The sequence below is a fragment of the Littorina saxatilis genome, linkage group LG17 (genome assembly GCF_037325665.1).
Source record: "Littorina saxatilis isolate snail1 linkage group LG17, US_GU_Lsax_2.0, whole genome shotgun sequence".
Classification (NCBI taxonomy): Eukaryota; Metazoa; Mollusca; class Gastropoda; order Littorinimorpha; family Littorinidae; genus Littorina; species Littorina saxatilis.
This window is the reverse complement of record NC_090261.1, coordinates 3,396,574-3,409,556: the sequence shown is the minus strand read 5'-3', so window position 1 is coordinate 3,409,556 and position 12,983 is coordinate 3,396,574. Positions and strand designations below refer to the sequence as shown.

Genomic DNA, 12,983 nt, shown 5'->3' with positions numbered 1-12,983 from the left:
GTTTTGTTGATATTTGTAGATAATACTGCATTTAATGGTCAAATGGCGATTTCGGTATAGAAATGTAGACAAGGACCTTTAATTGCAAAACGTCACTAGTTAACTATTAAGTTAGTACCACTTCTTCAATATTCTTCAATATTCATTATTTTTCCACTCTCTGTAACAGAGGCTTTGATTAGTGTACATATAATCTGGGTAATTGAGAATATGGGTGCCTTTGGGAGCATATTTCCTGACAGGTTTTGCAGTGTGGTATATGTTGACCCCACAGTGGTGGACGAGGGTATAGTTAGTGGGGGGGGGGGGGGGTGACAGTGGGGGGGGGGGGGGAAACAAAGATCCATTAAGGACATTAAGCATATTTTAAAAAGAACAAATGTTTGTGTGAGCTTACACGACCATTTTGTGCGTAACTGTACATTAGAATGGCAGCCCAAACGGGGAAAAACAAAATATCTTTTGTTACTGAGCGTAAATTTGATCAATGGGTTGTCGAAGGGTGCATAAACACTGTGTGAAGACAGTATGTAAGAAATGTTAAGTCCTTTGTACTGGAAACTTGCATTCTCCCAGTAAGGTAATATATGATTGTTCTACGTTGCAAGCCCCTGGAGCAAATTTTTGATTAGTGCTTTTGTGAACGGCAAGAAACAATTGGCAAGTGGCTCTATCCCCTCTCCCCCCTTTCCCCGTCGCGATATAACCTTCGTGGTTGAAAACGACGTTAAACACCAAATAAAGAAAGAAAGACTGTGTGAAGATAGCCTGATCGATGCAGTTATTATAGACTTCGAAAATTTCCGTTTTCTATTCTAGGCGTGAATAGTTAATCTGTGTGTTAGGGTTGGCTGTTGTGTGTTCATGTGTCTGCTGTATGCTTATCGGCGAAGAGAGCCCCACAGGAAGTATACAATTGCGTATAGGCTTCATTTTGTTCCCGCTGTTGTCGACCCTTAGTGAACCCACAGCATTTTTCTTTCCTGACCGACGAGTTTTCAGAACACAGTCATAGGGTAACTGGAGAGCAGGATCGGAGGACATCATATTTTGTGTATTTGTTTGGCGGGCTGGCAAAGGCAGAGTCTCTTCACTTGCCCGAAACTGCACAGGCACGTTGTCCACATTGTTATATGTATGTCAATGTCACACGTTTATATAATGCATGCGCGTCTGTTTAGTTTTGGTTTGTATCAATGCCTGTGTTGTAAGTTGCTCATTTCAGAAGTGATTATGGTCCTATCAGGAAGAACTACTAGCTGGTTTTAAGTATGCATGAATCGTCACTGATTAAGCTGCATGTTCAAAGCGTCACTAAGTTATATATAGTTGAGTGGCCATGGTCGTGCAGTTGTGTATCTCAGTATCAATCAGTCGCCATATGCATATTGGTAGTCATTCACTAGCTCTGCGCTTACAAGGGAACTTGAGCGTAATGCGGTACAATTATCATGTCGCTAAATTTAACTGTGACTAAACTTCGCAATGTTCAATACCGTGTAAACATATCCTCTTTTTCTGTGTCGTTTAACCAGAGCCACGGATGTGCATGACACAGCGATTGTTTACACGCCGGTAGATAAATTAAACATAATGCAGAGAGAACCAACGCACACAATGACAGTGCGAAAGACGTCTGAAAAACATACGGAAATGTCAGGAACCTACTGTGACGTAGCCAGTCATACTTCATATCACACCGTAGCATGTCATTTATATTTATGATGTATGGCTTTTTTTTTTTTTTTTTTAGCTGAGATGTGTTGAATGTTTCAGAGAATAATTGAACAAATGATAATATGGCGACAGCACCAGTTGACCAAAATGTCAGGGATGACAGCTCGCCAGCTTCAGGTGAGTCTAATAATTAATTAAAATGCCACTCAGTGCCTATCAGTGTCAGGCTCAGTTGTGTCATCCTATTTCGAACTGATTACTACGGTGTCCTTGTGTTGCAATTTATTATGAATGAGTCATCGTTTCGTAGACTGTTTACGTCTAACTAAAGCCACAAACGATAAAGTTGTATCACAAGTATTTGCCTTGGTTTCAGATTTTGTTTCCCTTCGAATGAATATAACGCTAATTAGATGTTTGCGTCTCCTGTAGATGATGAAATACTCGACAGGTTTGGTCTATGATTAGATTCTATAGGGCCTAGTTAAATGAAATCAAAGTGCTTGTAACTGTAAAGAGTTCATCGTGATAAGAAAAGTCAAGGAGTGTCTGGCTATGGCAGGCGCCTATAATGATTTGTCTTTGTTTTCCACAGAGAAATGCCAACTATCCCCAGAGGACAAGCAGACAATACTCAGGTTATACCAGCAGTGGCCTCAGCTCTGGTCAGATTTCAGAACTGTCATCGACTTTACAGACCTTGCCGATAAACCAAACCAAACATCGTATGCTTTGATACACACGTGTTTGCTCAAAGTGTACGCTTCTCACGAGCGAGTGTATTCAGACGACGAGAGGGTGAAAAGCTTTGGCCTGTTCTGTTCCGTGACGGGATTTGTGGAGGTGACTGTGACGCTGTATCGCCAGGTGATGACGGGGATGAACTTGTCATACCTGACAGACATGTCTTTTACTGACACTGGCAAACAGGACTCGGGTGCTATCCTGCAGACATTGAGGAGCTGTTTTCTGAACTTCTGTGTAAAGTCAGAGGCCTTCAGCCTTCGCCTTGCCCAGGCTGGGTACCTTGATGACGCCCTGGAGGATCTGAAACACATACAACACATGTCGGCTGATGCACTGGTGAGTGTGGAGGATATGATTGAGAATGATTGGAAAACGTTAAGCAATCTACCACGGTGTCAGCTTATGACCACATACGCACATAGCACACGTGCCAGGTATTAACAGTCTTTTCTTGGATGTTACCGGCGCCTATCAAAGCCCGCAACTAAAGACTTTTTTTTAAATTTTGCCGGAAAAGGGGCGGGGGTGGTGGTGGTGGTGGAAGTTGGGCCGAGAGATACAAATACATTTAGACATATATGCAAATAAAAGGATATTCTAGAGACGCGCGAGCAAAGCCTTCATACCGCTGCACACATATGCGCGATATGCATGTTAAATACTGAAGCGCCTGCACTTGGGAACCCCCGTACACACGCCAACACTTTATTTTACATGTTGTATCTCTAGTTTCATTTGACAATGAAGCGTTTCCACCACCGACTTGATTTCACCTTATTCCCTGCCTGTATATTCCAGGAGACGAACGGCGTGTACTTCAATTCTGCGGGGACCATTCATAACGTATGCATGCATCCCGCATCTCTAGCCGTAGTGAAACGAATGGACATGGTCCAACACATCGCTCCATTCGCTGCCAAGAAAGGCGGAAGACAAAGTAAGGACGCTTTCACTTTCGTTTTGTTCGAGACACTCATTAACACTTAATGTCCGAGTTGAATTTTGGGTTCAGTAGACCAGTAAATGAGATTTAGTTTTGCTGGGAAACCTGACTTTAAATTGAAAGTCGCATCAAATTATCAAGATTTAATTCTCTCAGTCTCAACATAGCATGCGGGTTCATCCTTGTGGGGTTTCCGGGGCTGTTCGTCATGACTGACATACAGTTGAACTTGTGCAACTGCAGCATTATTGCTGAGCTAAAATCAAATGCATACATAAGTCATCCGAGCTGAAAGTGACTCTGAAGCTTTACCTCATTTTTCTCTCGTCATTGTGCGATTTAAGAAGCAACACCTCACTGAGTGAACTCCTCATTCCATGCTTTTTTCAGCACTCTTTGTCTGTCTGTCCGCATCAAAGAACTCTAGGTCCACCCTAAACTGTTAGTGAAATGAATACTTCGTTTTCTCAATGATTTAACATTCGTTACCTTAGCAGTCATATATTTTATTTTTTTCGCTCGTGTTTGTATTGTCCATCTGCGTATTTAATGTTTCAGTGGTTCCCGCCATCGCCTATATGATTATGTCCTTTATCGTACCGGATGACCAACTGGACCTGCTCCGCATTGACACCAACACTCTCCAGTATTTGCTGGACAAAGTTAAGAGAGCTGTGGACTCACACAGACCTGACGACAAGGGTTGGAACACTGATGCTCTTTTAGTCGTCTTTTCTGACCTGTCCAGATGTCCATTTAACAAGCGAATCTTCGTTGCTCAAGGTACGATTAGCTGATAGAATTGCACCTGTTATGCTTTGCATTGGAGATACGAAAGAGGGATGCAAGGGGCGAGAAAAAGAAACGAGAAAACATGTTTCTTTCACAGGGGGTTGAAATATGGGGCCTGTAGGGGCGACCACCCCCAACCAGGCGCGTTCACAGGTGGCGGATAGTGTGATGGCCTTCAGATATGGAGGTTAGCTGCGAAATAAGCCAGGCTTGCCAGGACGAATAAGCAGTCGCGGACCAACTGGCGGTGCTTCCAACAGGAGGGGGCGGGGTAACAGGTGGCACTGTTACACTCAAGAAATACCCCAGGTGTCCAATGACGGGAGCATCATGCGAACAAGAGCCGCATTTTAAGTTCTAGCCCTGGGGAAGGTCACCTCAGATAAACAAACCAGCCAGCTATGGCCAAATAGCCGGGTAGACTGGACTCGACAGCCCTGTAAAGCCACCAGTCTAGGAGAAGGATCACTCCGATATAAAAACACGCTGAAGCCGGATGAGCTGGGCCATGTATGGCGCATAACGACAGCTCAACGCATCAACGCTCATATGACAGAGAAATATGGGGTTGGGCGTATAATTGTGGAGATACCAGGGCATTACCGGCGATATGATCATTATGTTACATCTGTCATTGCACATTCATTGTAGGTAAGAAATTACGTTTAGAACAAAGATAGTAAGCAGAAGATGATACTGCACACAATCATGTAGAAAGCCATTTGTTATGTTAGGAATAACACAGAAGGAAAGGGGCTGAAACTTCATGCAAAAAGATGTGTTCATTCTGTGTGCATTCAAGGTGCGATGGAAGTTCTAAAATTGGTGTTGAAGACAGCTGACAGGACGGACAAAGAGAAACGGGCCGCTGTGGACACTGTCATACAGCTTGCAGATGATCCACACAATCTGCATATTATTCAGGTATCGTGTCTTCATTGTAAGAGTTACGTTATTAAGACGCCATTAGTATAATGGGGCTTACTGGATTTGCTCTGTCTATTTGTTTGTTTGTTTGTTTGTTTGAGGCGGGCGGGCGGGCGGTCAGTCGGTCGGTGTTTGTCGGGTAAGACTTGTATCCCTGGGTCAATTAAGCTCAAATTTCGTGAAATTGTTAGGAATAGGGTTAGACAGGGTGTATGCAAAAAATTACATTCCTAACGGTAGTCAAACGGAAGATATTGGCTTTTAACGCTTTTACAAACCGAGCCAGGGGACGAAACCCACTGACAGACCCCTAGGTTTGCGGGAATTCCCGCACCCAGAACTCCGAGTTACTTCCCTTCTATCACTGACAGCATGCGTTGGATTAGAACTCCGGACAAAAACAAGTGTTGACCTTAACGGGTCAAGAAGCCCGCCCTTGGTAATTATGGGGTGGGACATGGATTTTTGATCGAGACTTCATGTAACTCTCAAACACCATAGATCCTTCATAACGACCGATTTTTGAAAAATTATTCCGTAAATAAACAAATAAATAGTGACGTCATTTGAACTACACAGTCTATATATATGTAGTGGGTTGTGGACGACCCACTTTTGAATTAAAGAAGGCATTTTACTTTGTTTATTTCTATTTGGATGGCGTGGGTTGTGTAGAAGGATACTTTTTATGTTGAATATTTCTTTAGAAAGTATGGGCCGTTCATGAGTAATATCATTGGTACTGTGAAGGTTATGACGCAAAAGTGTGTACGTCATTTACTTTGGAAAGAGGCAGTAATGAGTTATTTCCCTTCGAGTCTCGTTCTATCACTGACAGCATGCGAACATGCGTTGGATTATTAAGCCGCCTTGTAAAGGGTGCTTACTGGATTTGCTCTGCCTGTTTGTCCGGGTTTCAGGTGTTTGTTTGTCTACCATGTCACCACGTGTAAAGAGCTCGGTCAATTAGAAATTTTTTTTTTTTTTATTAATTTATTCATTTAATTTTTTAAAAATGAATTCTTTCTAAAATTTATATATTTACTTTAATTTAAAAAAAATAATTTATTCATTTAAAAAAAAAATCTCCCTCCCTCTGTCTGTCTGTCTCCGTGTCCCACCCCCATATTACCAAGGGCGGCTTCTTAACCCCGTTAAGGTCAACACTTGTTGTACTCGTCAGTGTTGATAGCGAGAAATAATAGGGGTTTGGTGTGGAGTATTTTTGTAGTTCACGTGTACAAACTCAGCTGCTTTGCACACGTGTTCGTCTTTTGATTTGAGTTGTTCTTCTTAGTCTTTGCTGTCCGCCTTTCTCTTTTTGCACTTTCTCTCTCGATCTCCTTCTCTCCTCTCACTCTCTGTCTTTCTCTCTGTCTCTGTCTCTCTGTCTGTATGTCTCTTTCCTCTCTTTCTCTCTGTCACTCTCTCTCTCTATCTCTCTCTATCTCTCTCTCTATCTTTGTCTCTCTCTCTCCCCTCCTCTCTCTCTCTCTCTCTCTCTCCCTCTCTCTCTCTCTATCTGTCTCTCTCTCTCTTTCTCTGTCTTTTTTTTCCTGTTCTGTCTCTGTCTCTCTGTCTTTGTCTCTCTCCTCCTCCTCCTACCCCCCCCTCTCTCTCTCTCTCTCTCTCTCTCTCTCTCTCTCTCTCTCTCTCTCTCTCTTTTTTTGTTTTATATGCATGTGAAGTGAATCTGAATGCGTACTTCCTCGACCCCCTCTCCTTTCGTCTTGAAATTAAACAGCCTGTTTATGGCCCCGTTTAACGATGCATTGCTGCTATGTTTTGTTTTTTGTTTGTTTTTGTTTTAGACTTGTCGTCAGATGACATTATGTTAGAAGGACAGGTTGGAAGATTAGGCTAAGCCTAAAACCGTTATCCTTGTGTAATAAAGTTAAGAGTTCTGCGTTCTCTCTCTCTCTCTCTCTCTCTCTCTCTCTCTCTCTCTCTCTCTCTCTCTCTCTCTCTCTCTCAGGCTCTCTCTCTCTCTCTCTCAGGCTCTCTCTCTCTCTCAGGCTCTCTCTCTCTCAGGCTCTCTCTCTCTCTCTCTCTCTCTCTCTCTCTCTCTCTCTCTCTCTCTCTCTCTCTCTCTCTCTCTCTCTCTCTCTCTCAATACCGTATATGTGCTGCCGATTGAGCACGACAAACCTAACAGTATGTTCTCTAGTTGGGGGTTAGTCCGTGCTTTGGGATCGGTAAAAGGCTTTTTCTTTGAAACATCTTTCTGCTTCTGTTTTTATTAGCTGGACCGCGACTTGTCCCAAAATCTGGACAACTTAGAAGCGACCGCCTCCCAAGAGATCAGAGACGCTGTAAGCAAACTGCTGCCTATGATTCGGCGTCCCTGTAGATCAGAAGAAGGTAAGAGATGAAGACAAATGGAAGCTAATTTTTGCTGAAAATATAAAATCAAAATAAAACAAACAAAAGATTTGTGAACCTTCATATAAAGCAAAAAAGTAACCATAAAGACAAAAGATAAGACGATCAAATAACATTACTTTCCGATTCAGTGTTATTAATGTTCAGCAGTTTGTAGCTCTACATTAATGGCCTTCCTTGCACGTGATCTTCGATTGCGTATTCAAGACCAACAATGTTTCTGTTTAGCGTCGGGAAAGGATAACTCACTTTAGAGATTTTTACTTGAATTCTTTATGAAATGTAAGACAGGTACTAGAGCATTTACCCGTTCCGCAACCAGAGTTCTACAATTGATTAATTGTGTGCGTGCATCTTTGCATGTGTGTTACAACAGATTCTGAATACGAACGTTCCTTTCCGAACCTCTCTGACCTGTTGTCGGACGAGTCGAACGTGCTGATCATTCTGGAGATGGGGGAGGTAGAGTATGTGATGGATCAGCTTACACACTTCTCTGCGGAGGGAGGCACAAGTAACGGCACTTGTCTCAAGGTCCTGCAGGCGTTGACGGAACTGTCGTGCAAGGATGAAGCGTGCAGACGTGAAATATTGGCTAGGGGTGAGTTGCGAGTGAAAATAAGGCATATTGGCAAGTAACACATTTTGTAAACGAACAACAATATTTTAAATGTTGACTATACGTTTATTTACACAGGGGTTCTGTAAGATGATACATGCAACATGAAGTGTACGTACAAAAGCATCTATAGAGTAGCGTTCTCCTTGCTGAAAGTATAGCATGAAACTTTATTCTTTCAGGTATTGAAAATAATTGCATGTAATAAGTTGATAAGTAAGTTCAGATTGCTGAGATATAGTTAGAGCAACTGAATGTTGAGAAAGTAGCCTACCAACCAGCCAGACGATGTCAGGAATGGTAATGTATCACTACTTGTGCAGGAGCATTGGACAAACTGACACACATTCTCCACAATGGAGAGAAGGATGAGAGAACACAGGCGGCAAGAATTCTTCTGGAGCTGACTTTTAGTGAAGAGAACAGAGAAATTATAAAAGTATGCATGTTCTTGCTTGCGCTTTTCCCGGTACTTTCTTTTGTGACAATCTTGTTTTTTTATGCTTCTGTACCACCTGCGGTTAATTAATTATATATTCTTTATAATATGGTTCATATAAAAAAGTGTGTGTGTGTCCCCTTTGCCTTTAAAGCCCCCATACCCCAATATTCCAATGACAGCATCCTTGTCATCCCCATGATTCTCACACCCTCTTTACCGCAAAGAAATCATTATAACTAACAGACAGAAACAGAGTGTTATTAAACTTTGTTTTAATCGTTTTCAGAGCCGACTGGAGCTGTTGAACGTTCTGAGTGAAGCCGCTGTTGCCACGGACAATGAAGATCTTGCAGAAACTGCCATGATCATCGTTCAGGCCTTGAACCAGTGACGGCTTGTGTAGAAAAAAGGAATGCCAGATTATATTGTCTGTGAGACTTTCATCTTGCTCGTTCTGATTAAATCACCTTCCTTCCCGCATGTCAACTCCATCGTGTCAATCCCCACAGAGCTGCTCTGGTTCTCCCATAGATTCAGAGCATCCTTCCGCTTGAACAAAACCAAAACCAAAACACTACAATAATGCACCACCTGGCTGCCTGCTGTAAAAGTGTACACATAGTTTACACGCCAAAGAAGGTATCGTTAAATGACATAAGTAGAGAGCATTCTTTCGCTTCAACACCCCAACATCTACAACCTGCTTGATTCCTGTGTGTGGTGTTTACATGATAGTTTACACACGAAGTGTCTTTACATGATAGTTCACACACGAAAGTGTCTTTACATGATAGTTCACACACGAAAGAAGGTATCTGTAAATGACATATCTGTCTATCTGTATCAGGGCGTAAAACAAAGAGTCGCCCTGCTTATATATATATATTGATATATATAAAAGACATTTTTGACTGGAATTTGAAGCTGCAAAACATGACTGCTATCAAGACTTAGTGTAACAGTTATCTTTGACAGTTCTTGCAATGGAGTAAAATAGGCTCTGTTGGCCAAATAACAAATAATAAAATGACAGAATTAAAACCAGTTGCCTGTCAGAAAAAAACACAGTGTGTTAATTAATTACCACTGTGCGTGTGTGTGTGTGTGTGTGTGTGTGTGTGTGTGTGTGTGTGTGTGTGTGTGTGTCAGTGTGTGTGTGTGTGTGTGTGCGCGTGTGTGCGTGTGTGTGTGTGTGTCTGTGTGTATGTATGTGTGTGTATGTGCGTGTGTATGTCTGTGTGTTCTGTGTGTGTGTGTGTGTGTGTTCTCTGCATGTGGGTCGTTTCTTGCTGTTGCTAACAGTGTCTATGACACAATCGGGAAAATCCGCTAGCATAGAACAAGTCGCTGAGTCAATAGCACAGTGGTGTCCTTGATTCGCTTCCTGCGTGTCAGAAGTACATGTAGAACGTGTAGTGTTATATCAACTTCACTTACAGTTGTGATAAAAAAGTGATGGTACGATTTCAGCTGTGTACTTTTTGAGGGTGATGATCAATTCAGCGCCCTTGCTGTTTGTCAATCGCAACGGTTTTTTTGTGTTTTACTGTCTGTATGTTCTATCTACTTTGTGAGCAGTCCAAAGAAAGAGCAGGTGGGAAATGTGTTAAGGTGGTGTCGCGTTGACTGTAAAATGAGGCGATACGAGTTGAGATTATAAACATGAGCTGAGGTGAAGCACAGTGTGTCTTACAATGCGAATGAGAGTTGTGTTCTCTCTCCTTCCTCTTCAGATTTGAATCGAGAGTATAGGTGTGCTCATTGGTAACGGGCAATGGGATCTTGTACATTCTCTCCAGCTGAGAGAGCAAAAGCTAATATCTGAAATCTGTGCTACGTCCACTAGGGACTGCGAGGCGTCTACCGCAGTAAGTGCTAGGACAGCTGTAGTTATAACAGTCATTCAGTGAAATGGCATCAAAAGACTTTGAACACAACCCCATTGACAACAGGTACCAGAGGACAGCAAGCTCCTTCCTGGCTTCAGGTGAGTGGTTAGCTTTGTTCATTTGCACGTACTGTTTCTCTTTGTCCATTCACATGGTTATAATGCAAATAAATAACGATGTGCTGCTGTTAATTTCATCACTGATAGTAAATATTCTGCCTGTTAAATGGAGATTTTTGTCAGGTATGACCCTCCTCGTTTTACTTATAAAATCTAATGTTAGTTTCCTCAATGAATGAATTGACACGGGGAAGGGCATGTTTCTCTCCATCAATGTCCATATACTCTCGCTTTCCAGATACACCAGAAGGTATCCAGAAGAATATCGGGCGAAGCGTGGAACAAAACAAGCCAGAAGACAGTCTCAACCTCCACAGACAAGGCATCAAGTCAGGAGCAGGTGATATCACAAAGAGAACAGACGTCCTGCCGGGACATCCACCTCTCATTTTGCCCCCAGAACTCGCTGATTCTCTTCCTGCTCAAGATGCTCTAGCTGCGGAGGCGTTATGGTGGGAGAACCCTGCCTTGATATCGCTCTTCACGAGAGTGATGGAATTCCTGCAGCTGTTGTGTGTGCAACCTGAATGTTACCAGCTTTTGCAAGAGCTGCTGAAGGACATCGGTCATGGGATTGGGGAGTTTACTTTGCCGCAAGGAGCCAAGGTCGCTCACTTTGCTGCTTACCTCGGGTTCGCAGATAAATGTTTCCTTCTTTACCAAGAGGTGTTGCGAAGTCAAAGGTTGCCCTTTTACCCTGACACTAAAACACCTACAAGGGAATCGGGTGAAACGATTCAATGTCTCTTCTGCGTAAGGATCGTTCTCATGCGATTTACTCACAGAAGTCCTATCTTCTGCGAACTTCTGGTGGAGACTGGAATGCTTTGGTTCCTGCTGAAAGATTTAGAGCACATGTACCACTGCCACCATGATGAACTGGTACGTGGTTCCTGACTATCGTAAGTGTGTGTGTGTGTGTGTGCTTTGTGTCTTCTTATCTACTCCTTTCTCTTCTCTTTCTCTCTTTCGTGCAATGGACAACATAATAATTGGAATGTCTGATGTTGGACATGGGCCATATACCAAAGCGAGTGGAGTGAAACTGAGTTTAGATGATTGATTTCGGAAAGTATTTTCACAAATTCATTACATGTATAACTACGCAACATACTCTTGGATAATAGCTAACGGGTCGTTTAGTTAGCTTACAGTTTAGTCAGTTCGCATAACGTGCATAGTGCAGAAATAATATTTCATCGAAGTATTCATTCTCTTTTGTTTTTAGGCAGAATCAAGCGTTTTCCTACAATCCATTGGGTGCTTGCAAAACTGCTGTCGACATTCTGATGTTTTGTGTGTTGCCAAGGAAATTGTTCAGGCCGTGTCACCCTTTCTCTCGTCTCCGAACAAAAGTATGTCTTCACGCTCTCTTTTATTGTTAAGACAGTATTTTGATATTTGAGAAAATTGCTCAGCAATGGCAGTAGAAGCATGTTGTGGCTGATCGTGTACGTATCACACGGTGTTTTTGATCAATGTTTGCCTCTAAATAACAAATTGCTCTGTACTCCTACGAAACAACACACCTTTCAGATGAAAATAAAACCTTGTGTGCGTTGTAGAGCTGTTTCAATTCATGATTTTAGTTCATGAAAGAATAGTTATGATTTAACATTTCTTAAGTTTTGTTTAACCTTGCAGGCGTGTACGGCGATTGAACATATTTACGGTGTCTTTTAACTTTTCCTTTTATTCGTTTTGAACAGAAATCCGGATGATGGCTTTGATGACCCTCGCCCACGTGGTAGATGAAGGCCAGTATGACACAGACATGGGATTCTTCCGTAAATTTACGGAATTCCGTAAATTTTTAGGCTCCAGGGATCATTCTTGAGATTCGTGCAAATCCGCTGAGAAAATTTTGGGGTATATGTAGGTATAGACCCAAGTTTTTCGGCCGGTCCGCTGATCGCGACGCTCCATTCCATACTATTCTTGAACGGTTGGTTCCTAAAACGGTCAGACTGTTGCTGGTCGATCCGTATGGGAACGCGCTCTTTGTCTCCTAGTCCTACAGTCACCGTTTCAACGTAGCTATCGGGGATTCAGTATAAGCATACCGTATGAGAATGATTCGGCGCCATTTTTACATCGTTTCGAGCCACCTGCCAAAATGATGAGGAAGCTAAAGCGAGACGAAACCGTTCTATCCCGGGAAATTGACCAGCAGAAGTACAAGAAAAATCTCTGGAGATTCGACTGGCTCGATGAAGTTGTATCATTGAGCTGGAAATACGAGAAAGGCCAGAAGACACAAGACGTGAAACTGAAAGTTGGCGATGCCGTTTGCTAAAATCAACTTGCCGGGAAAAGCTCAGTGCACTTTGTGCAACGATGTTAATGTTATCAACTACGGTTCCAATGGAAAGACTACCCTCAAAAGCCACTTGAAAAGCAACAAGCACCTGACTATCCTGAAAACCCAGTCGTGTAATCAGTCACT

General features: G+C 42.6%; 2 protein-coding genes across 3 annotated transcripts in view; both read left to right on the top strand.

The window, feature by feature from the left end:
- Positions 1-438: 438 nt before the first annotated feature.
- On the top strand, positions 439-8,972 carry LOC138952700 (uncharacterized). The gene is made up of 9 exons (XM_070324398.1): positions 439-1,854; positions 2,273-2,760; positions 3,223-3,361; positions 3,926-4,150; positions 4,962-5,083; positions 7,330-7,447; positions 7,845-8,069; positions 8,411-8,526; positions 8,816-8,972. Exons 1-9 carry the CDS (start codon positions 1,800-1,802, stop codon positions 8,918-8,920), a joined length of 1,593 nt encoding a protein of 530 aa, XP_070180499.1. The 5' UTR covers positions 439-1,799; the 3' UTR covers positions 8,921-8,972.
- A 939-nt stretch (positions 8,973-9,911) lies between these two features.
- The window catches only part of LOC138952388 (uncharacterized), a 6,989-nt gene continuing 3,917 nt past the window's right edge, over positions 9,912-12,983 (top strand). Inside the window, exons 1-4 of one of the 2 annotated variants that reach the window (XM_070324050.1) lie at positions 9,912-10,516; positions 10,776-11,419; positions 11,766-11,892; positions 12,247-12,983. The exon at positions 12,247-12,983 is cut by the window's right edge and continues 398 nt beyond it. In XM_070324050.1, coding sequence (XP_070180151.1) covers positions 10,441-10,516; positions 10,776-11,419; positions 11,766-11,892; positions 12,247-12,374 — 975 coding nt within the window. In that variant the 5' untranslated portion in view covers positions 9,912-10,440 and the 3' untranslated portion in view covers positions 12,375-12,983. The remainder of the gene's footprint in view (positions 10,517-10,775; positions 11,420-11,765; positions 11,893-12,246) is intronic. The other variant, XM_070324051.1, reaches the window with a different exon arrangement.

Bases quoted from the DNA above. Each gene is read 5' to 3' on its own strand.
- LOC138952700 (XM_070324398.1), top strand. From the start codon at position 1,800: ATGGCGACAGCACCAGTTGACCAAAATGTCAGGGATGACAGCTCGCCA. The intron at 5,084-7,329 runs GTATCGTGTCTT...TGTTTTTATTAG, and splicing joins ACAATCTGCATATTATTCAG to CTGGACCGCGACTTGTCCCA. The intron at 8,527-8,815 runs GTATGCATGTTC...AATCGTTTTCAG, and splicing joins AGAACAGAGAAATTATAAAA to AGCCGACTGGAGCTGTTGAA.